At 39.7% G+C, this 25,252-nt stretch overlaps 2 protein-coding genes across 2 annotated transcripts; one reads left to right on the top strand and one right to left on the bottom strand.

The window, feature by feature from the left end:
- The first annotated feature begins 7,905 nt into the window (after window positions 1-7,905).
- nudt3b (nudix (nucleoside diphosphate linked moiety X)-type motif 3b) lies at window positions 7,906-18,847 on the top strand. Its single transcript, XM_044175635.1, has 5 exons — window positions 7,906-8,298; window positions 9,743-9,853; window positions 14,165-14,209; window positions 14,316-14,400; window positions 14,652-18,847. The coding sequence occupies exons 1-5, from the start codon at window positions 8,200-8,202 to the stop codon at window positions 14,846-14,848; spliced, it is 537 nt and encodes a 178-aa protein (XP_044031570.1). The 5' UTR covers window positions 7,906-8,199; the 3' UTR covers window positions 14,849-18,847.
- A 1,397-nt stretch (window positions 18,848-20,244) lies between these two features.
- On the bottom strand, window positions 20,245-25,027 carry rps10 (ribosomal protein S10). Its single transcript, XM_044175621.1, has 6 exons — window positions 24,892-25,027; window positions 24,277-24,426; window positions 22,928-23,102; window positions 21,218-21,295; window positions 20,624-20,679; window positions 20,245-20,330 (listed from the first exon to the last, which is right to left on the bottom strand). Exons 2-6 carry the CDS (start codon window positions 24,424-24,426, stop codon window positions 20,289-20,291), a joined length of 501 nt encoding a protein of 166 aa, XP_044031556.1. The 5' UTR covers window positions 24,892-25,027; the 3' UTR covers window positions 20,245-20,288.
- Between the last annotated feature and the right edge of the window lie 225 nt (window positions 25,028-25,252).

Raw genomic sequence — 25,252 nt, 5'->3', positions numbered from 1 at the left:
GGACCGCTGCAGCCTCAGGCACCACCATCACGCCTTACTGGAACACAGCAGACAGCAACCCCTGCCTGGTGGTAACTACTCCCCGCTCCCGTACTCCCTTCTGGATCGCAGTCTGATCTCTTGCCGGCCGGACCTCAGCAGCTCCCGGGACTCTCCGCCGGACCTCAGCAGCTCCCGGGGCTCTCCGCCGGACCTCAGCAGCTCCCTGGACGCCCTGCTGGATCGCAGCCAACTCGTTTCCCGGCTGGATCGCAGCAGTTCCCTGAACTCTCTGCTGGATCGCAGCCGACTCCTTTCCTGGCTGGATCGCAGCAGCTCCTTACTCCCAGGCCTGAGGTTCCGAAGACGGCGCCATGTCCGGAGGTCCAGTCACCAGCTCCCTGTCCTGCTGCTTTGAAGCCGGTGCCATGTCCTGCCGTCCCGGTGCCATGTCCTGTCGTCCCGGCGCCATGTCACGATTCCCTGACACCGGCACCAAGTCCTGTGGTCCAGTTGCCGGTCCCATGTCCTGTTGCCACACCGGCTCCAGCCCCTGCTGGATTGCTGCAGCCCCTTGCTCCAGCCCCTGCTGGATCGCAGCAGCCCCTTGCTCCAGTCCCTGCTGAGTCACAGCAGCTCCTTGGTCCATGCTCAGACGCTGGCTCCCCGTCTTGCCGCCCAGTCGCTGGCTCCAGGCCCAGCCGCTTCGGCGCCATGCCTTGATATCCTGCCGTCGCTGGCTCCACGCCCTGGTGTCCAGCCGCCGGCTCCCTGTCCCGAGGCCCAGTCGCCGGCTCCCTGTCCTGAGGCCCAGTCGCCGGCTCCAGATCCAGCCGCTTCGGCGCCATGCCTTGATGTCCCTCTGTCGCCGGTTCCAGCCTCCAGAAGGTTTCAGTGGTTGCAGCAGAATGTCTGAAATTTTCGTTTTTCTTGCTGTGGAGAAGGTGAATGCACTTGATCCCAAAAATGCCACTACACTGCGTTTGCCAAGTACCTTGCACATCCTGCTTGCCCTGTTTCCATATTATCCAGTTCGGAGCTGTGGTACATTAGCACTCTTCTTTCTCCCTCCTTTTTCTGGAAAAGCACAGCATTAACTACTCCAGCTTTTTCAGAAACATCAAGATGGAGGGGTTTTGTGTAGTCAGGTGATGTCAGAGCAGCAGCTTGTGCCAGTGCTTGTTTCGTGAGGGTGAAAGCCTCTTCAGCTGGTTGGGTCCATGACAAGTGGCCAGTGAGGTTGTGATTTCCCACCTCCGCAACCATGTCTCGCAGGGGTTGTGTGAGCTCCACATACGCTGGAACATGGTTACCGCTATACCCTGTCAGGCCTAAAAAGGCTAGCATTTGTTAGACTGTGGCTGGTTTCCCATGTGACAGGATGGATGACTTCTGTGAGGCGGTGAGGGTGTGTCTTTCATGAGAGATCTCACGGCCTAGAAACACAACCATGCGTCTGGAAACTTGCACCTTTTTTCTTTTGATCTTGTACCCTTGTTCTGCGAGCAGTGTGAGCAGGGAGTGTGTAGCAGTCAGGCAGGCTTCAGCTGTAGGGGCAGTCAAGAGAATGTCGTCTACGTACTGTATGACCACTACATCTTGGGGTAGAGCCAAGGGTGTGAGGTGTTGTTTTAGTACAGCGTTGAACAGTCCAGGGCTGTCCCGATATCCTTGCCATGTCTGGTCCTTATACGTGAAAGCAAAATATTGTTTTGATTCTTGGTCCAAAGGTAAGCAGAAAAATGCACTGGCCAAGTCCACCACTGTGAAGTACTGGTGCTGTGGACCAAAGTTTTTGGATGGCCAAGTATGGGTAAACGATATATTTAACTTAACTGCTGATGCTTTGTAAATGTAGGTAGGACTTTATTTCATTTATATATGCATACATGGAGAAATATGAGTGTTTTGGAGTTAGTAACTAGTAATTAGTGTTCATATAGTCTAAAATGAGAGGGAAATTAAGCTAACCTTTCTAACATCAGAAGGTCATTTAGCAAAACTTTACTGGCATAATGTTTCGTAAACTGAGGTATGTTGTGTTATTTTTGTGAAATGTAATTTAAAATCTTCCCAGTTTATATCATTATTAAAGTGTCTGGGTCAGATGTGTCGATTGTATTACATGTTATATGTATTTGACATAACTTATTTTACTCCCTCTAAACGGGTCATGTATTAGCAAGCTAACATTAGCTTTGTCAGTTAATCAGTTAATTATCTATGCAACAGTTACATCTGTCAGGTACTGGGCTCAATTCTCCAATGTTACAGGCTCAGAATGAAACACTCTCAGGTCCAGACTGGTGCATACATTTAATTTAAGGTGTTATCTGTGCAAAACATATTCATGACCATAGTCAGCAACACTGTTCATATCATCGTCTGGCGTTCACTCAACTTACATCAGCTCTGCTGTTGCTCTTGAGCTGGGCTGTAATCACCTTAACATTTGCAGGTGTACAACATATCAAAACTCAATCATTTCTATACAAAAGTACAAAAAACACATTAAACATATACAACAATGAACATATTTCCACACCTATATGAGTACAGCTCTGTAATTTTCCACACCATTCTCTTATTAATTGCATTTACTTGTTGATTTAGTTCAGTTACCTGCTTATTTCTGCTGGCCGATTCAAACAATGAAACTAGCTTTCCGGCCTACATGGCTAATTCTCTACAGGTTTAACTCTGCTAACTAGCTGTAGCTAGTAAGTAGTAGCAGTATTCTTAACTTTTACACCGTTTCAAATACACAAAATACTGTTAATAGGTCACAGTAAGAACTATACATGAGCTGCTGGGCTTGGTCTACATTAACTAAACATTTCACCGGACTTTACTGACTCTAAATTACCGTTAATGATAGCCCATATACATATCCCAGTCTTGCATGTAAACTCAAATTCACAGTATTATTTGTGACCCAAACAAATGTTTATCATGTTTATAAGAGTTTGTACTATATTTGGTCACCATAACAGTCTATTTAACTCCTGTGCAAAATATATTCATGACAATAGCCAGCAACACTGTTCATATCATGGTAAAGATTAAAAAAAAAAAAAAAAAAAAAAAAAAAAAAAAAGGTTGCATCTACCTTAATTAATCACCGGTTTAATGCTAATGCACCACCCAGCCAGCACCGCTAAGTGACCCAAATCAAACACACCCATGATGCTGTGATCAACAGGTGCTGGACATGTTGAAATGCTCATGGTGGATCCTCCAGAAGTGACTTCTGTGCTCACTTTTACCTTTTACCCTGTGAGGCCTTTCTGCTGTTTTTGACAATAATCCTTGATGTGACTGCAGAGCCTCTTTCAGCTCAAAATGTTTCGATCGATGGCCGATATAAAATTCAAATATCAAAACAAAGAAAAGTCATGTATAATTCCATTCTTCCATGCACAGTACAATCTAATTTACATGGTTATTTACACGGTATTTAAGAGAGAGCAGGGTACAGTATGTCAGAAGCGATGTCATTCAACTGCATTATTATTATAACATATGTATTTAACGCTAGCCAGTAACGGTTTTAGATTAGATTTGCTGTCCTTTAGGATGGGAGAAACATGTTAACATTTAGAAAAGACAATGGTGACTGAGGAAATTTAGGTGTTTACAGCTCGAAACGGATTTTTTCACCACCTTCCCAAAACTCACAAGGGGGAGCGTTAACATCGTTCCACAGCAGCCACACTGACAAGGCTGCCTGGAGATGTGTTTGCAGACATATTTTGTTTATCTTCCTCGCGAGCGCAGGCATCGGCTGATTATCGGCCCAATTCATCAGTCTATCGCTAATTTGGATGTCATGTCAGACCAGTTTTATTTATTTATCAATACACATAGTGAAATGTGCCAAATGTAGGGTGAGCATTCCTATGGAAGCTCAGCATTAACGTTGTTTTGACCTATCATTTGGCCTCACAGTGGGTATCAGGCTGTGCTCTCATAAATCTACTGGGCCCTCTGAGAGGCGACACCATTCTCTAACCCTGACCTAATGTACCTTTTAACTTAAACTGCTTTTGAATCCTACCCTCACTCAATCAAAGAGCAGATGCTCAGCAACATGACCTGCCCTCATGTCTACATTTTATCTGCTTAGACTAAACTACATTAGTTGGCCGCTCTGGGTTGATAGGCAAAGAAAGCCACGAGCCTGAGCAGTTGTCCAGCCTTAATCACTTTTTTTTAGCTCCACTTCTCTTACAAATAGCCACAAATTAGCAGCCTTTCTGGTGCCAGAAATATTTCCATACCTGAATCATGTCCATTGACCTGTTTTACAAAAGAAAAAAAATTTCAACATGAAACTGAGTGTAAGAGTGCCGGCAAATTTAACTGCACCCACACACTCAACACAACCCTGCGAAGCATGCTATCACTCTTTGGCTAACATCAATCTGAGACACATGGTACCTGTGCTGTGGAAGCAAAAGGCCTCTCCTTGCCAGCCAGTCCTCAAAGCATCCCTACCTTGAAATGATGGAGACATAGCCAACATCACTGAGCACATGTTAGCCAGTGATCAGGCTTTACACAGCCATCAATGAAATAAATCATACTTTGATTTGGATGTCATGTCAGGTCAAGTCAGTTTTATTTATATAGCCAAAAATCACAAAGGCTTTACAGTCTGAACAACATACAACTATAACCTTAGACCAGCAATATGAATAAATATAACAATAACTCTATAAAAAAGAAAAACCTTTAACAGGACAAAATGGAGACCCGTAGGAAGAGCAACAAAGGAGGGATCCCTCTACCAGAACAGACAGACTTACAGTAGAAGTGGAGGATGACTAAATTAAATGGGGGAGTTCCTTATGACCAAATAGTTACTAGATTGTCAGTGGTTTTTATAAATAATTCACAAGTGTTTTACAATTGAGCGGCACACTTTTTCAAAACCTGGCTCACACTGTATATGTTCTGAAAGAAGTGAGCGCCCTCTTTTGGACATGACAGAGACTGTATCTCTGCTCCTGTGTGTGCGAATGGTTTACCAGAGACTCGCAAAGAGAATGTGTTGCCGTAGCAACTGCAGATAGTAAAAGTGCAACCTGTTGAGTATGATCCTATACAGATATGTTTAATTGTATAAAGCCTGCTCTCACGCACAGGATGAAACCCAAGAGAGGTTTCCTTCTTGCCGTGTTTAAGTCTGTGACCCTTAGATGACACATTTTACAGTTTACCTTTGCTACATGTGTCTTTGTAATAAAACATAAAAACCAGGAAATAAATTTAAATAAAGTTTTATTTTTGATAAGACTGATACTTGGGTTGGATTAAATCTTTGTCTTGATTAAAAAATCTTCAATTTATCCCTATCGACCTAGCCTCAACAATCCTCAATAAGTGAAATCAATGACTTTTCACGAACACAGAATAAGTAGATACATTTGCAGTAAGTTTGTGAGCATGTTTATTACCAATGGTCAATGGTAACAATGGTCAACAATAAGACTGTGGTTGAGCTGAATGTGTATAATTACAGTATAAGTGAAACAGTTTATCTTCCTACAGATGAGAATATGTTGACTTGACTCCTAACTTCTGCTTCAAAAAAAGATCTTTTAGCGTTGCCATAGTTTAATTATGTTTATTTGTTATTGCTGCATATTTACTGCTCACGGCTGGCCTGGGGCAACACATCCAACGAATTACATTTTCTTTCCTGCATCTTATAATGTTTTTACTGTAATATAATAGAATATATCAGCAGCAACTAAGCTACACATAGGGGGAGATGGACAAAATGTCATGAACACCTGCAGAACATAATGCTGTCCAATACAATACCTTTGCAAAAAGTTCAATTTTTGCGAAACTTATGTTAACTTTTGTTGAGACTTTGTCAGAAATGTGTTAATTTAAAACTGCACACACACACATACACACAAAGCCATGCACAGAGGGGAACAAATATCAGCTACACCTTGCTAATATAGTCCAGTCCAACACCACAAACTCACAGTTACTGTATTATATAGCAATTATATTGTGTGTGTTTGTAATATTGTGTTAACCTCCGGTATTTCCATGTTTATGCCTGTAAAGGGTGTAATTGCCAAATTCTACATATCCAAAAATATTAATAGTGATAGTATTATATTAATAGTAAAGATAAAATATAAGATACCTGTCTAGTTCTGAAAATATACATTAATAGCATAATTTGTCCACATTTGCAAAAACATTTGAAAAGATGAAACTTGAGAGGAAATGCAATGGGACTTCAACAGAAAAAAGACAAAAAGGAGTATGAAAGAAGCAATAAAATGACACAAAATAATAGGAGTAATGAAGCAACCAATAGAAGAGAATAAACATTATGGCTATTATGGCTTCATGTAAGAAATCACTATGCTGACAATTTCTAGTGCATGTAAACTGGACTGTATGCTTGTGAAACAGATGAGAAGAGATTACTAAAATAAATGAAATATTTTTGGTTTGTTTGATTTGAATGCATTACCAGTTTGCAGCTATGGCTAAGCTTGTTATCTAGTTGAACTCAGTTGAACTCATATGTTTTAATGTGAAATAGTATCGCTGGTCAGACGGATCAACGTCTATTTATCTGCTCTATCATTACTGAAGGCAGTGAGTCAAGGGAAGTTCAGTGTGCAACATTGCTGGGCAGCAGCTCCAGACTTTCCCTCTATCTCTCTGCAGTTACTTATACTACTAAAGCTACATGCTGATAGTCAGCAAATATTGTTTGTAGTTGGTGAGTAAGTAGATGTATTGCTTTAATTCAAAATGAGCTTGTACAATTAAGGTACACCACTATTTAGGCAGGTACTAGTTATTTTGGGAATCAGATGAACTAAGCCAATTTGTGGCACAGAGACGGTTTAGTCATCTATAATTATGGAAATACAATGTAAGGATGCTTTTGTCATTATCTTAATGTCTATAATCACATATTGTGTTGATTATTGTCAATTCACATGAACACTCTTCTTTCTTAGTGCATGCACTATTTGCTCCCCTGCTGCTGTTGTGTGCATGATGGAAGCGATCATCTAATTTGTTCAGAGAAGAGTAAAAAGAAATGTTTATTTAGAATTAACCTATTAATGATGCATTTGTATCATGAATCATGGCGCATGGCTCAAACCTACCTGCTGCTACATTAGCCACTTTGAATAATAAAAAGTATCAATATCAGTATCAGTATTGGTGATTTTGACCCTGGTATTACTTGATATTGGATCTAGAGCTGAAACTATTAGTTAATTAATCAACTATTTCATTGACAAAATAATTAGGCACCAATTCTGATAATCAATTAATTGTTCTGTCTGTACAATGTCAGAAAATAGTGAAAAATGCCCAATTTTCCAGTGCGCAAGGTGCCATAACTAAATTGCTTGTTTTATCTGACCAACAATTCAAAACCCACAGATATTCAGTTTATTATCATATATGACAAAGAAAAGTGCAAAATTCTCACATTTCAGAAGCTGAAACCAGTTTTTTTTCTTGAAAAATGACTGAAATGATTCACTGATTATCAAATAGTTGCTGATTAAGCTTTCATCCATTGCCTAATCGATTAACCGACTAATTGTTTCAGCTCTAAACTGTTAATATGGCAGGGTTGAACTTACATGTAAGATGAGCCTACCATTTTAGTTCACATTATTGGATCAGTTTTGGGGATCATGCTGGCGCTGTCCATTACCTGCGGTGCTGAAACTGATTAATCAAACCAGCATTACAACCATTTTGTAATTCTGAAGGCATACTACATGGATAACGTTACATTTAAATTTTTCAATGTAAGGTGGTACAAGTTTAATTATATTAGCCTCAAACAAGTGGCCGTGTCAAGCTAGTTGGAGGCTGGATCCAAAAGTGCCAGTTTCCCTCACCGGCTCGCTCCAGACAGAGCGTGGTGTTGCGTTTTCCTCGTATCCGTTGCCCCAATTCTTTAATGCCGGTTAGGTAATTTTCTTACGCTTCCCGAGCTATTAAAGGTGAAATTACGTCGTGGGCGTAGCGGCTCCTTGTAATGGCGACCGTGCCGTAGATGTGCCTAGGTGTGTGAAAATGAAGCGAAGAAGAAGTTATTTCTTTTAAGTAAAACGCCGAGGTTCCTAAGGGGGAGGACTTTGCGTCTACAACCATCATCTTTATAAGTGGTAAACTTAGCTGTACTTTTGAACTTTTGTGCCCTTTAAAATGATGAAGATCAAGTCAAACCAAACCCGGACGTACGACGGGGATGGGTACAAGAAGCGGGCCGCCTGTCTGTGTTTCAGGAGCGAGACTGAGGAGGAGGTGAGTCCGGTGATGTCGCTGTCTGGCGGGCCAAGCTAACATTAGCAGCTGTAGCTGCTCTTAGCGTCTTCTCTGTCTTTAATCGGAACATTTATCAATACAGCTGTGGTTTTATGCCAGCTGGAAACGATGAGTCACTCGTTTCTCTAGGTCTCTTTTATTGTCTTCTGATGTCTTACATTAAACGTTATTTTTGAGCTCGTACTTACCCAATTGTTATGTAAGCCTCTTTAGCTGTGCATATAGCAACCTCAGTTTTTTTTCTACCCAGCGTTACTTGGAGTCAACCTGTTAGCTGCATGCTAATGCTAACTAGCCGTGTTGCTGTTATGAGCAGCCGGCTCTCGGCCAGCGACCACAGCCCACAGCACAGGCTGTGATGAGTGGTGACTTAATGATAATGAGATGCGGCTGGATAGAAATCATTGTTTAGCTTTATAAAATGACAGGCTAAGATATTTATCTACTCAAGTTACGGATGATTATGCGAGCTAAGTAACTGTTAATGTGTTATCGTTAATGCAATTGGTATTGCTAGCCAAACATTGGAGTGATATGTAGCTATTAGCTGTGCTAGCTTTAGCCATAAGACAACCCTGGTAGTGATACCCGGTTAGCTCGCATTACTGTGTATTTTGCGTTGTGTACTTAATGACTTAAAATTAACAATACTAAGATTTGGATCATCCACACGGCTTGATGTCAAACTCTAAACCTGTTTCCTTTTGTACAAATTTCACCACGTAGTTAGTTAACGTAACTGTTAATGTGCCACTCGCTACCTTCGTGCGCTCTCTGAAAATCACTCAAAGTAGCCTGCAAGGGGTTATTTGAGATCAGAGGCGATTTGGGAAGCTGATGTCCAGTCAACAACACGCACAAAGATGTCTTTGTAGTGGAAACATTTTATCAGGGAAGGAGACGAATTGAGACTAAACTAATTCCTCATTCCGGTTTAAATAGAGGGCAGATTGTGAACAACATGGTCTGTTGATTACAGGAAACACATCAGCATGACCTGCACGTATCTAGAAACTTTTACCAGAGACCGTAATCTACTAGATCTGCACTCAGCCAAGTCTCAGTTTTTCTCAAACAGATTGTTGACACCATGAACTCAACATACTTGAATTGGGGGGGGGCAAATTCAGTGACTCATACCCTAGCTATTGAAAAAAATGTGTATGATTTGCTCAAGACATCCAGCTGGATAACTCTGCTCCAGGTCACTTCAGTGATAGTCTTGATAGTTTTCAGTGTCTTAGTCGACAGGTAGCTGTTGTCACATGTTAGGGTTTGGCTCTTCCTGCATCTAGAGATGACTGAATATCTTTCTCAAGCAGCAACACTTGTGTAATGTGAACACACACCAGTGAACACTATTAACAAACAACAATGAGTTAGACTGTAATGCCTAACCAGTCCTGTGTGGGATGCTTTGCAGGTGCTGCTGGTGAGCAGTAGTCGACATCCTGACAAGTGGATAGTTCCTGGAGGGGGAATGGAGCCCGAGGAGGAGCCCAATGTTGCTGCGGCTCGAGAAGTGTGTGAAGAGGTTAGTTCTGTAACTTGTTTTCATAATTATTATAACTAATTTAAGCCGTATTTTGGTAACTGAGTATATTGTGGGGCCCTTTTCCTTTTTTTCCTCGTAACTGACTGTCAGATAAGCATACCTATGTAGACTGTGCACTGGCAAACTTTACTTGACCCTTGTATCTGAAACATGGGTGTGAAACATGCCTTTCTAGACTTAGTTCATAGCCAGGAATATTGTTCTGAGAATGGATTTCCATTTGCAGCGTGGCTCATAAGATGTATTGTATTTCATTTCTATTAAATCATGTCTGTATTTAACACTGGGCCTTATACCTTGCTCTCAAAATCCATTTCGTCAGTGCAGTCATCCTGTTTGCATGAACAGAGAGAGAGCCTAGCAACATGTAAGCTGTATCATAGCATCATGTTACAAAGCAGTGTTTAAGTGTCAAAGGAGGTCACGCAGATTGAACACTGGCTACCCAGCGGTTGCACTGCAGCACTATCCAATCCCACAAATACAGCAAATAAAGGGAAACAATCAGCTTTCATTCTTTGTATGTTTCAGACAGTTCTATTTTTACAACAGCAGCCTCGTTACAGAGGCATTTTGAAGGACAAAAAGTGTCTTTTCAGGACTGTACGTTTTGTACATAGCACTGGCGCTACAGAGCTTGAAGGTTTTGTAGCACAGGCCACAAAATTGTAGCACAAGTAGGGCTGTGATGGTATGTATTTTTCCTAGCAACATATACCGCAGTATACCGGCAAATGATATGCTTTAGGCAAAATTACAGCCATGATGATGATGATAATAATAATAATAATAATAATAAGGCTGTAGCCTGATTTGGTTAAGTGCAACATAAAAAGGGAACATATATATTGAGTCACTGTCGGTAATAGCCTATAAATCAGTAGCAACAATAACAAAGTGCAACATAAAAAGGGAACATATATATTGAGTCACTGTCGGTATGTAGGCTAGCCTATGAGTCAGTAACAATAAGTGCTCATTGTACAACTACTCACTGGGCCGCTAAAGTCAATCGGCATATCCTGCTGGTTTATTTTTCGGTCTTCATGTTTCTTGCCAAGAAAATCAACGTGTTCACTTTATCTGGTTTAAGGGAGGATCTCAACTTTCTGGTCACCACTGATTGCTGTCACGTTGGTTCTTCGCTCCTCTCGCAAATGCCTCGGAGACTCCCAACTGTCGCTGCTGGCCTGAGGTTGTGGTTAATTCTAAGATGTGATCTTAGATTAGAAGTATTTCCTCACAAGACGGCTACTTTTTTTTCTACAAATGCGGCATATTGTTGTCCAAATTCATTGCCTGCCCTTTGTCGTCTGGCTCAAAACATGCCCAAATAGGCGACATAACATTTGGCTTAGGAACTAGATTCATGGCCATTGTTGACTCGAATAATGTCAACCGGCTAGCTGCAACTTTATGGGCATTAACGCATAAAAGAAGTGTATTCATGATTAGCGCTTGCAATTAAAATTAAAACTCCATCTGTTTACTTTATGCTTCTGTCTTTTATGTCTATTATTCAATTGAACGTTATCTGTAGATATCATAAGTACTCAAGCCTAGAAATAATTAATAATAATTGGACACACAAAAGAAATCCCCCAAATGTTAAATGGACTGTCCCTCCCCCTCGCGCGCAAAGCTGAAGTGAGGAGCAACTGAATTTTTTTTTTTTCTCCAGAAGCCCTTGAACATAGGATGGAAGACAGTCAATGATGATAACTAAACAATGATTGTTTATATTTCATATCACACACCATATGCACTCCTGTAATTTTCACCAGTAAAAAACAAAACAAAAAACATTTTCAGTGGTGACAGTAATGAGCTCAACCCTGCGGTAGGCATCACACGACCGCGGTCATATGTTATCGTCACAGCCCTAAGCAAGAGTATAAAACGCCTTGTTACCATCTCTAAAAACAACCACAGAGAGACTGTGTGTGTGTGTGTGTGTGTGTGTGTCACAGATCTTGCATGCCTGCTGGCCACTCTTTCTTATTTAGCCTTATTTATTGCTACCTGGCTAGGTTAGATATGAATATCCTGCATATACTGCCTACATCCATCCCTTAAATCAGGTATCTCTCTTGTGTACATGCTGTTTATTGCTGCGGCATTTCGATCAGAATGGCGAAAGGGCTCTGAAGACACTGAATCTCACCCGGCTGTCAGCTCTTGGTGGGTCACTGACCATATAAAGCCTATTCTCTGTGTGTGATCCATCCCACTGATGGATGCTGATATCATCCCTTATCCTGGCTCCTGCTGTTTGGTAGCTTTGGCGGTTGCAGGATGCTGTGGCTTGCCAACACATTTCCACAGGGTCAAAAGCAATGTCACATCACTACTGAGGTTTATTAAGTGCTAAAAGGCCGAATTCAGAAACTTTGTGGTGACTTTGAGTGGTACCGAATCCATCACCATGTACTGTGGCTTCCTGAGCCTCTTATTGGACGGTGGTGTTACAGGACATATCCTAATCCTAGCAAGTTTATTCTGATGACCATAGTGAGTGGGTGATCACTTATGCTTATTGGTTTGGGGTCTTGCCTGGGATGACAGTGAAGACCGCATTCAGGAACAGGCCAAAGGTTACAGATGGTTCCTCTGTCTGACTGTTCACAATCTTGGCCTATGCTCTGTAGTCATACGCTCTGTCCTTGCATTAAGAAGTCTCAGGACAGGATTGCATAACTTGTAATGCAGCCTCAATGCTGTATATCCTCTTCCAAAATTATGCCCAGTAGCCTTTAGTTACATGAATGCTTGAGTTGGGAGACGTTTTCCATCTCTAAAAACATACAGGTTGACATTTGGCCTATTACTTAATCCCTGGCACGTCTTCTGAGTTTCTAGTGGTGGGCCTGTTCTTTTACATATGATCTTGCTAAAGGCCTGAAGAATCCAACACGGTCCAATCCACAGTCCATAGTACAGTGCGAGTAGTCAACATTTATTTATAGACTGAAACTGGAACCTGAAGAAGAAGCTGCAAAGATGTCAGCAAGTGGCCTGGCTATGTATCTAAATCTGACCTACTATTCACCTCTGTGAGTTAAGATCTACCTTGGAGATTATTTTTGTTATTAGAATATGTTTAAAGGTAACAAGCATTGAGAAACGGTTCAAGTTATCCTCTCTCTATGAAATGTTGTGACATTTGCATGGCTTGGGTTTCAGGATCATAGGAAGCGTAACGGCAACTAACAGCAAAGCAGTTATTCTGTTTTTTGTTTCTGACCTTTTCACATGATCTCTTATGATACTCAAAACATCTTGTAGAGAAGCTGTCAGTATGTAACAGTAAGTGATAGCTGAACAGAGAGAGGTGTTTACATGTATTTTGCAGCTGTAGAATTTAGAACTGCAACAATTAGTCGATTAATCGATTGACAGAAAAGTTTGGTATTTTGGTAACTTTGAGTAATTTGAGTAATTTTTGGAGGCTTCTCTTAAGCAAAAATACCAAACTTTTGCTGGGTCCAGCTTATCACATGTGACCTATGTGTTTTATTGAAGATTAAATATCTTTGGGTTTTTCACTGTTGGTAGGACAAAACAAGACGTGAGGCTTGGGCTCCAGAAGATTGTGATGGGCATTTTTCTTTTTTTCTAACATTTTAACTTTTAATCAGTTAATATAGAAAATAACTGGCAGATTAAATCATTATTGAAAATAACTGTTAGTTGCCACCCTAACATAATTTTTATACTGTAATTGTACCTGTAGTTTGAGTTACAATTGGTCATGAAAGTTCAAAAACCTGATTTCCAACTAACTCTTTGACTATAAATGTCTGTTTCCAGAATTTAGATTTCAAACAAATTTTATTTTACAGTGCGTAAATTTAATGAAGAGAGAATCAGTACATGCAGGATATGACTTCAGCTTCTGGTCAAATTAAGTGAGAGTGTTTTTGTGTATGTTTTACATGTGCATTATTTTGAGGCTTCAGCAACAACCCAGGAATTATATGGAATAAATTTGCAGGGGATAAAAACAATCTTGTGATGTAATCCACTGCGACGCAGAGGCAAACTACAGTTTCACAATTGCCATACAAATTAAATCAGTCTCTGACACAGTCTCAACAAAACACTACGAGGTTCAACAATATAGAGTTTGTCAGGGTATTAGATTGCATTTTATTATACAGGTGTTATGTTTTTGTATTGACCCCCATCTGCCTCTTCATATTTAAGAAAAGCCCTTAGTTGTGCATTATAACTGTATCCTGTGGTATGTATTTGCTCACCATTTTAATAATGTTCCTTTTTATTTTACAGGCCGGTGTGAAGGGGACTTTAGGTCGCTTAGTTGGAGTATTTGAGGTGACGTTTGTTTGCTGTAGACTTTTTTGGTTTTCAAATGTCAACATACTGTGCAGCATGTTTGTGAATGAGAAGTGAAAATATGTTAATTCTGTTTTCCCTACAGAACCAAGAGAGGAAACACAGAACCTACGTCTATGTTCTTATTGTAACAGAGGTGCTGGAGGACTGGGAGGACTCGGTCAACATTGGTAAAGCACTGAATTTGTTTACTTGTCAAAATGAGGATCATATGGACAAAGTTCTCAGGCAGTCACATGCTGTCTGTAGCTTTATTTTTCTTTCCCAGGCTTTGTTCCTGCCCTTGTGATTTTCACTTTAGTGCTGTGTACAGTACTGATAATTAGTCAAAACCTATTTTCAAAATTGTATTTATTTTTTTCTTGTGTTGTGTCTCACATGTCCTAACTTGCACCACAATGGTGTCTTGTTCTGTCAACAGGGAGAAAAAGGGAATGGTTTAAAATAGACGATGCCATACAAGTGTTGCAGTGTCACAAGCCTGTGCAGGCCACCTACTTCGGGGCTCTCCAGGAGAGTTGCTTGACAAGTAACGGAACACCTTTGGTGGCCACGATAGGTGGGGACCTCTCCCCTACCTACAGCATCAATCAAAGCTCCGTCTCGGGTATCAGATAACTAAAACCATAACTCTGACACCCCCAGGAGCTTTCGCCACCACTTGCGCTCTTACTTGTGTCATTTCTCTTCTCTTTCTCTTTTGTCTCAATAACATGGTTTGCCTTGCCAACTCCTTTGTGCCAGAACTGTGGCACAGACTTGATGACAAGTGTCGGGTGAATAGTCTGAAACACTTTGTAAATGTAAATGTAATTTTTGACCCCTCTTTTTTTTTTCTTTTTACTGACAATTGCATGAAATGTCTCCTCGCTCCCTCTTTCCTTAAAGCGCCCTTAGCGTGGTGTTTATTGAATGCAAGAACTACTTTTTACTGTTGTAATGTAAAAGTGTATGCTTAGTGCTTAAGCTGAAGGCTTTTGGTGATCCTTTTAACATTTCCTCCACTTTTTTGGTTATTTTTCTGTGAATGAATGTGCCCATTAGTGTACTCCCCCCCCCTGTTATAAGGATAGGAAATGTTGTCTGTATCTGAATGAACAGAATTGTGGGAAGTGACTTGTCTTGCATGAGCACTGTTTTGTTGTGTCTCACTCGCTCGAGTGACCTGATGCTGACTGTGCAACAGACTTGTGGTAAGGTCTTTGGATTCTCTTCATTTTGGTCCTTATCGTGGTTGTTGATGTCTCTTTAATCAGAAGGATACGGCCCCTGAGTAGTCTTTAGTGTCCAGTGTGTTTCTCTCTCATTTGGGAAGCTAGCCAAACACTACAAGTTTCACTCTCAAACAGAGCATATAAACTGTAAAGAGGGTGAAAGAATGTCAACGTACAATGTAAAATGAACCACCTTTCTCCTCAGTGTCTTTACCTTCTTTTAATCCCTTTTTTGTTTTCTTTTTAAAAATGCTTTCTTGTGGCTGGCTACACAGTCTTCCTCCACATACTGAGGGTAGAAGTAGTAGATTTAAAAAATCATGGATTTGTAATCTCAAAATTCAGCACATATATCATTTAAGTTATTAAAACCCATTTCCATATTTTACTCCTCACATTCAGTTTGGTTAAAAGCATTTGTTTACATTGTGTTCATAACATAGTACAGGTGACTTTAGTGGGCACTTTTCATTATTGACATGATTTTTATTTTTTTATTTTTTAACCCTTCCTTTAGTATTTAATCTGCATCCCCCAAAACACTCAAAACACCTGCTTGACATTGAAAGTAATGGAATCTATAATGCTGTCTTTGGCAAGATGCAGAACAAACAAGCCTTGTACAGTTTGAGACCTCGTTTTTAATATGTAAAATGCTTTTGGATACTAGTTTGTTTGTTTGTTTGTTTGTTTTTTTCTCTCTTTAACGTCTGGCTCTTTAAAGTCTCTTTAGCCGAGCTGCGTCACTTGGCCTCGTGGCGGAGGCAGCTGGCTCAATACTGTGAAACTGGAGGCGCTGTAGATAGCATGTTAGAGGTTTTTATTGTAAATTGTTTATTTCTGTATAGATCAAAGGTGAGAGTACAAATGACAAAACGCCTCTTACACATCTGTGAGTCGTAAATGTAATTTCAACTGAGGCTGGAAGAACTGATTGAACTCATGGCGTTGGCTTTGGAGCTGTTGGGGAATTTTCCCTTGACATAGCATAAAGTACATCTGAGGCTAAAGAACAAGGAAAGTGGCTGTAGGTGAGAGTGAAGAGCCTATTTATAATTGAATATTCTCAAAATCCTCACATTTTAGACCAAAACAAATATGTAACAGTATGGGATTACTGTTTGTTGTTTTGTTTTTTTGTCCTAATCTTTGGCTAAGCTATAAAATTAAGTACAACAGCAGTCTGAGTTTCCAAACCACTACTTGGTTTAAAGAAAAGCAGACCTGAAGTCCTTTTCAGCAGCTGTTCCACTATCCCCAGTCATTGTATTATCCCATAGAGGGTTTCTTTTATTGGTCTTCCGCAAAAACTTAAACCACTTGGCCACTTGGGGACAGCGTAAAGGAGCTGTAAACACAACATTGATGCATTATCACTTTATGTGGTGAACATGTTGGCAAATATTTGCCTCTTTATACACCTGGCATATATGGAGCAACATTTGTATTAATTTGGCGTTGTTTGTGTCCATCTGTTAAATTTAATATTCTCTTATACTATATACTCTTCCTTTAGCTCCGTTTTAGTCTCCACCAATTCCTGTGGGAAATGCTCCACTATGTTCACCAGCTATTCGCTAATCTTGTCCACCGTCTCGTGTTAGGCAGGTAGCATACAATTAGCTTTTTAGAGCTTTATTGCTGAAAACAGCTGCCTGCTATACACAGAAACAACACTGAGTGAACTAAAACATAAAGATGGGCCAGAAAATGAAAGCGATGACCTGAAAGATGCTAAATAGCTCTGCCAAGCTGAGGGAAACTGCCATCATGTGAACGACTGTTAATATAGAAATATTGATTATAGCAGCGTTAAAGTTGAGTGTAGTTTATGGATAGTGAACTTTGAGCACCTTGATTACCTTGCCAGCACTCAAAAACTACAGCTCCGATTCGGTTTGAATGCTAACAAAATAAGTTTAAAAAAATGCTTTATCTTTGTTTAAATGATGGTTGCCCAACGTTTACTGTACAGTAGTAGATGCATATTTAACTTTGCCATCCAGAAACTGACGAAAAAAGCCGTCATGGGAAATTACATTGAGAACTGAAACCTAGTGGATCAAAAGCATGGTCTTTTCTCCCATTGATTGTTTGTTTGAGAGGGGCACAACTCTGCCAGCAAATCGAGCTTTAGACAGACTCCTAATATTGGCCTCTCTATAATCCCTGAATAAAAATGTTTTTTTCTGAATGACATATGTATATGTGAAAGGAGTCTAAAGTCCCCTTCGCAGCAGTTTGAGACTTTAAACAAGTTTTATTGCTGTGTATCAGAAAGGTGTGGTGGCCAAAGTCTTGCTTTATGATCCCCTACCTGGCACTTCATGGGAGATTTTCGTGTTGATTAAACCTTTTTTAGTCTTCGTTGAAATGTGCAATCGGATGTTAAGGGGATGTATATGGCTTAAAGAAAATCTAAAACCTATGCCTGAGTAATCAGCTGTGATTTCATTCGCTCTTGATAGTTTGATGCAGGTGACAGGTACTGTCAAAATGAATGTGAGGAGGATTTCCACAAGTAACAGCCAGTGACTTAATTATTAATGACCACTTGTTCTTTATCCATATTTTTTTCTGTTTGTACTTTAATCTGTTATGTTATTGACAAGCTAATGTCTTGTATATAGCTAACACAGCACCCTTACAGCCAGAGGACGCACTTTGGTCAATAAGGATTAGTGTCCATTTTTTTAACAACTCCCTTCTAAAAAAAACAAACAAAAAAAAACCATTTCATCAAGTAAAGTGATGTAGGATGGAGTTCAGGAGGGAATTTATGAAGTAAATGTCTCCAAATAAGCACGTTGGAGTTCATGTGGAGTTACGATGGAGCAAACGCAACTACCCTTTCTCCCTGGAGATTTCTGCTATCATAATTTGGCTCGTTTGTATATGACTTTGAAGCTTTTGAACTTGGGAGAAACAGTGGCTGAATTATTGAGAGAACAATTAAGAGCTTCAGATAAAGTCCCTTTCTTCGATTTACCAAAAGGTGATGGTTTAAATATGTATTGCCCCATCTAGCGGCCAAAGCAAAACTATTAAAAAAATCCTCACTTTGCAGCTGAGGATTGTAACATTCGGTTTCCTTTAGCTTGATGGTCAGGTGGCCATATTTATAACTGAATGACGTAAATAATTAGAAATTGATTCGAAAAAGCTGTTAAAAGATTAACCTAAATACTTGGAATTGAGTAACCAACTAAACACACATGCACTTCTAGCCGTTGACCTCAGCCTTGAAGTTACATACTCGTAATTGTTCTCCGAGGTATATGTGTCACTGGAATTTTCTTTTCCTCTCTTTTGTCATTTGGGACTGTGGAATAAAACCAGTGCGAGAAGACTGAAGATTGTAATATAAATGTGCCAACAAATAAACACCAGTATTTCACATTCAGGCCAGTGTCATTTTTTTGTGTTCATGTCGGGAGGATTTTTTTATCATTGTGCTTGCAGTACTATTTTCATACAGTAATACTACACTAGAATGTAGATAAGAGAATTGATTTGCAGATTATATATAGATCTGTATACTAGATTAATTGAACTGGGATTTCCTTTTTACATTATGTACCATTTTTAATAAATTAGTGGTCAGTGTCTCATATTGCTGTCCCCATTCCATAGTACACACTAATGGTATACAATATATAATAATCTTTACAATATACTATGTTTGCACTTGGTATACAATAAATCAACACACTTGACAGTTTTGTACTAACAGGAAATTATACAATGTGTGCTGTCAAACATCAATCAAGCTGCAACATCAGGATTTATTTTCTTCTTTCTGGATCTCACTACCATGCGCAATTTTAAAAATGTGTATTATGTGTTCACTATGGGAACGTGGACACAAAAGATGAAAATAAAGTATACTTAATCAGTATACACACTAAAAACCTACATTTCTGTGTGTGCTGTTGATGCACACTGTTCTTCCACAATGCACTGCACAAAAGGAAATGGAGGAGCTGCTCACAGCTGTAAAAAATTACAATTATATGTGGATGGTGGTTAAAAAAAAGCTCCAGAAACACGTCAGAAAACAAAAAAGTATTACATTTTTTGGAATAACGTTTTAGCTGTCTCTTTGTGACGTTTAGTTGGTAGTTGAATTCTAAAGTTGCGGTTTGATTGATGTTTAATGGCACAAGTATCATTTAATTTTTTTGTGTGTGTACTTCATTTAGTCAGACTTCCAGTGGGAACACACTTCAGACTCCAAATCTGTTTAGAACTGGTATGTGGTGTGCAAATGGGACACAGCTAATGAGTATGGTTTCACGTTAAAAGCGGTCATAAAAACTGCATGTGCCATTTTATGTGATCTGGACACCAGTTTCATATTTCCTATTAAGATAATGTTCATATATCTTCACTTTTGGTGAAAGCAGTTGGGTGGAGCTATGCTTGAGATTACAAGGTCACCATAGTAACACCTGTGCTTTTCATATTATTACAAGTTAAAATGTCTATTGCTCTTCCTTCCACATTACATGTAGCAAGATTAAAGTCACTCACTAGATCCTGTATGCAGTCAGATTTGAGGATAAATGCTTGTAACCACAAGTACTCACCCCCCCTTTACCACCTCATTAAAGACTGACGACATTTTACATCAAGTCTCACTGACTAACTTGATCCTGTTTTATGTTCTGCAGTATTATACATCTGCTCACAGTCGTCTTTACTTGTGCTCACTCTTCTAAACCTGCTCACTAACTTCCCTCTGCTCAGCATGAAAAAAATATCTAATTGTTTAATACAAACAATACTGACATGGATGAGTTGTGTTTTCATTTTCTTTATTGTACAGAAAGAGCGAGTGAAATTTACTGAGGCTGCTGTCCTCTGCCGCGTCCGAAGCCACCTCTCTGCAACAGAGAAAGGTTTTTGTCAATACATCAGTCAACCAGAAGTTTTATGACTGCAAGATACAATTTAAATCTTGCTTGCTAGCATTCCTTATTGAACCCACCCACAAGCTAACAGCAGTTTCAAGGCATTCTTGTTGTAGAAAACATTCCTCATTTGCCACAACAGAAAAGATGTTCAAGACCAAAAATATGCTTTTGTCTTGAATACAAATAAAAATACACAAAGAAAATTTTAAGAAAAATAATTTAAAAATAAGGTTTTACAGTGCAAATACAGTAACAGTACTTACGAACTGGAACTCTGTGGCAGCTCCAGCACCGGCCTCTGCTTTCTTGTCAGCACCAGCTGATGGAGAAGTTATGAATTAACAAGTCAGCCAACAGCTTTCATATCTTAAGCTTCAAAACAAATTAGCCACCAGAAACTAGCACAATAAAACGCTCATACACACACACACAAAATGTTAAGTTTACTTTTGAAGAGTTTTCTCCACTACATTAAAGCAAAGATACCAAAATGTAAGTAACTCAGTCCATCAGTGTGAAACTTTGCAAAAAAAAAAGTACTAATTAAACAAATTCAATTACTTATTGTATTAAACCTTCATTTACATTGTTAAATGTCCTTTAAAATATTGTATTATGTTTTCTTGACAGATCATTTAATTTTCCTATTTCATTCTCAAGAATAAATTGTTGGTAATTACAGAGCATTCTCAATGCATAATACCATCTTAAAAATGTACCTACCAAGCTAAAAAGTCACTATTTCCACCTGCCTCATTTTAAGACTTTATGCTGCTCATTTAAATTATTAACACAGTACAAGACCACACATAAGCAACTTTGTTCATAAGGGTGAGTAGTAACAGAAGTATACTTACGGGGTGCAGCAGATCGCCTGTATGCATCTCTGTCAGCCTCCCCACGGTTAAGGCGGGCGGGCCTCTCTCCTTCCATTCCTGCAGACAAACAAGAAAATTGAGCTCAGGTTCACTATGGTTACGGGTTATTTTGCTGCACAAAAGGATGAAATCAGGAGGCAAGCAGTATTCCATTACATTAAGTGAGAGTTGTTCAGTTTGAATGCTCAGGAGTCTCACTAAATAAAAGTGTGCTATATAACGCAACAGTGTTCATACAAATTTGGCCTCAGGAACTCTTTCATGAGCAGATTATTCCTGTGTATGCTTAAGGGGGAAACATAATCCCAGAACGTAGTGCTGTCACATTTTATCCAGCACTAATCTGCCGTAAACTCGAAAGATAGGGATGCATGATATATCGATGGCTGATAAGAAAATAAAATTGTTATTGTTCTGATAATGGTAATTATGTCAGATAATGTGGAGTGTGACTGCAGGCTGGACGCCACTAACCCCTGTTCTGAGTGAGTCCCCCCCCCGCCTCTCTCCTCTATTTGGTACGTTTTACACAGACATACGGAACTAGTTATGCAAATTATTATGAATGAGCTACAAAAAAGAACACTAATTGTAAGAGAGCTTTAGCTGACCATTAACCAGTCCAACAGTATGTACAGTTTTTCTAAAGGTTTCTGTAGCATATACATGTATCAATAAGGACATACGGCCTGGCATTAATTAGTCTACATATACAAAATACTAATAAGGTAATTATTATAAAAACAAACTTGTCAATCTAAAAATATTTACATTTTTGCATCGCAACCGGCCACAATACTGGTGCATCTCTATCTAAAAAGGACAACACTTTCTGGGGATCCACTCAAGGATTCCTGTTTCATGTTAGATACTAAATATATGATATGAGGCATCAGCTGTTCTGATTAAGGTGTCTTCTAAGATTCAGCAGTGTAATCAACAACTTGACTTGAATAGTCCCAAAACAGGATGATTAACACATCTGCCACATGCCACAAAGTCAGTGCAGGACTAGAGGAACGCAATCTAAAATTTGACAGCTTATTAAATTTCCTTTATCATGCAATTTATACAATGGCTAAGATTAAACATGTTATTTTCAATATGTAAACATCATCATATGTACTTATAAGGGAGGATGATTATCTGGCTCTCTATTGTGATTTACCCATGAGTCCCAACCATTTCTACTTAATTCAGCAAAAATTCTTATTGAGACTTGATTGGCGGCTGGATTTGTATTTTCCATTTTTATAATTATATAAAACAGGTCATCTCAAGTTAATACACGGCTGGAAACTATCAACTATCAGAGTTGCTCAACTCCTAACGCTGAGCCATTGCTGCAGTCTTTTGACTCCATGACGTTCATCTCTTTGGCATGCTTCCACTCAGCAGCTTTACATCAACAGCTAATGACTTGTGGTTTTGTTAGTCAGATTCCAAAAAGGACAATTACAATCTACAATTAATTTGATGTACTTTGAAAACTAAAAACCAGAGACATTAATACATTAGTATTTTAGTGGCGTTGGCTGATCCTAGCTTTAAAAAGCAACATCAGTAGTTATCACTACCAGTATTCTGCAGACTGCGGCACTGGCTTTTAAGAAATAAGAGTACATTCCATTTAAAAACAATTAAAAAAGCAAACATTTAACCAAAACACATGTATACCAGTGAGCTTACCCTTGGGCCTGGGCCTTGCGGTCTCAGGGCGGGTCTGGCGGCGCAGGGTGGCGGGCACAATCTCAGGGGGAAGGTGGAGGAAGTCTCTCAGGTACTGAATACCTTCATTGGTGAGGTACCAGTAAAAATGACGCCAGGCAAATTGCTCCTTCACATACCCACAGGACTTCAAGGACTGTAGGAAAAGCACACACATGTAATTTTCACACTGGACAGAGTACTGCCACAACGGAGCACTACCAACTCCTCAACAGTAAGAACATACTACATATTACACTCTTCTGTCAAAAAACCTCCATTCTATTTATACTTGACATGTTTTGCTTTCCTAATAAATCTTACTAACCTGAATCTTGCATCAAAACACTCTTGCATTTGTATTGTTCCAAAATGAATTAGACATTTCCCTCCCCTAGCCATGTGCATGTCACCAGCAAAGTCTCAATGCCTCCTAGCACCAGTGTGTGCCTCATGTATTGGCACACATTTGGGTCACAGAGGAAACCATCAATTTCTCTCAACGAGCCATGTTTGGAAAACCAAGCAAGTTGTGTAAAAACGCTCACCGCTGTTCTGACGGTATTTTCAGAATCCTCAGAGACTCAACTGCAACTTGGGAAATGGGTTTACAATCTTTTATCGTGCAGCGGATGGAATATCTTTCATCCACAGTTAGGAGATAAAGCTTGTAAAATACCTTTGGAACAGCAGAAGGTATTCTTAAAAGACCTTTTGAGTTTCAAACATCACCTGGTATCTTTTAGAGAAACTGATGGTTACCAATACACAAGGCACACAAACTGGGGCTAAATGCACCCCCAGTTTCAGGACAACTACTTTAAGAGGATAATAACTTAGTTCAGCTGTGCGTAGGACAGTAATTATTTCTTAAGAGTAAAATCAGAGCCTGATATATACCAATATTTACATGATGCGAGTGTAGCTATTGCTCAGTCTTTCATATTTTACAATTTCAAATATCATTTTCTGTTGGGTCTTGATGTCGCTCTTACAGTTAGGCGACATTTTCTGAACTAGACCTACTGCTTCTGCAAGTGCAATGAACTGTCGATGCCTGTACTCACCTGCTTACTCAACATAGCCACATTATAAATAATTATTTTTCCTTCAGAGATTGTCATCACATAATGCTGATGATGACACAGCACAAACCCAGATAATAGATCAATAGATAGATAGCAGACCTCGAGGTCAACATTGACTACACTTGGGTCACCTAGGAAACAGATCACTGACTGTCTAATACAACAGCTTGGTTCAGGCTATATCCACGTGAAGATACAAACTAACAAGGTCAAGTGTTCAACCTTCATCACCCAGTTTCTCACCTGCATCGCTTTCATCACATGAAGGTTGGGCACATTCTTGTCAGCAAGCTCGGGATGCTTAGCCAAGTGGACATCTTTCTTGGCCACCATGACTCCCTCCTTGAAGAGGAGTTCATAGATAGCAATGCGGTTCTTCTTGGGCATCAGCATCTGTGTTAAAGTGACATGTTAATCATCAGTTTGCACAAGCACAGACAGCTTACAATAGCATCCGCTATGGTAGCATGCTAACTGGCTAGCCTGTTAGCCACCTTAGCTACATCTACTTATTTAAATCAAAGCAGCAGAAAGTATACCAATTATTTCTTTGTTAAATCAATATACTAGGGTTGTTTTAAAATGTTCACATTTGTTGCCACTCTCTTTTATACAGGTTCGCGTTGACCAAGGCGGCCCGCGTTAACCGAGAAAAATGGCAGTTGTTCGTGAACATCAGTGCCGGGGTTGCTTCCCCACTTTTAAGCCGAATATCCACGATTGTAAAACGTTTAACGCTAAAATACGTTTACGTAGTCCGTTGTGACATTAACAACAATCAAACATCAAACACTGTTGCTTTATCGAACATGAGATGTCGAAGATATATTTAGATTACTACGCCAGGTCTGTCTTTACCTTTCCACTTGTTAAGGGACCGGAGCCGGAAGGAACGACTGTCGTTGATCGGGAAGGTTTATCCCCTCGGCCCGGGCCTGCTGGAGACGTGGCGCCCCCTGCTGGTGCGGAGTGGAAGACCAGCTAGGTGGAGATATACTATACTAATAGTGTAGCAGAGACTATTTAGCTATACATAAAACAACGCTTCTAAACAGTGGTGGAAGGGTACGTATTATATCATTAGATTATTATTACTCATGCATTAATGTAAAAGTAGCATTTTACTTTTGTAGTTGGTTGAGGTGCAGCTGATTTGTAACTATTTTGTATAGGACTCCAACTAATGATTGTTTTCATTATGGATTAATCTGCTGATTAT

The sequence above is a fragment of the Siniperca chuatsi genome, linkage group LG2 (assembly GCF_020085105.1).
Source record: "Siniperca chuatsi isolate FFG_IHB_CAS linkage group LG2, ASM2008510v1, whole genome shotgun sequence".
Taxonomy (NCBI): Eukaryota; Metazoa; Chordata; class Actinopteri; order Centrarchiformes; family Sinipercidae; genus Siniperca; species Siniperca chuatsi.
This window is presented reverse-complemented; position numbering and strand designations above follow the sequence as displayed.

Bases quoted from the DNA above. Each gene is read 5' to 3' on its own strand.
- nudt3b (XM_044175635.1), top strand. From the start codon at position 8,200: ATGATGAAGATCAAGTCAAACCAAACCCGGACGTACGACGGGGATGGG. The intron at 8,299-9,742 runs GTGAGTCCGGTG...GATGCTTTGCAG, and splicing joins GGAGCGAGACTGAGGAGGAG to GTGCTGCTGGTGAGCAGTAG. The intron at 14,210-14,315 runs GTGACGTTTGTT...TTTTCCCTACAG, and splicing joins GCTTAGTTGGAGTATTTGAG to AACCAAGAGAGGAAACACAG.
- rps10 (XM_044175621.1), bottom strand. From the start codon at position 24,426: ATGCTGATGCCCAAGAAGAACCGCATTGCTATCTATGAACTCCTCTTC. The intron at 23,103-24,276 runs GTGAGAAACTGG...CTTTTCCTACAG, and splicing joins ATGTGATGAAAGCGATGCAG to TCCTTGAAGTCCTGTGGGTA. The intron at 20,680-21,217 runs GTAAGTATACTT...CTTCTCCATCAG, and splicing joins CAGGCGATCTGCTGCACCCC to CTGGTGCTGACAAGAAAGCA.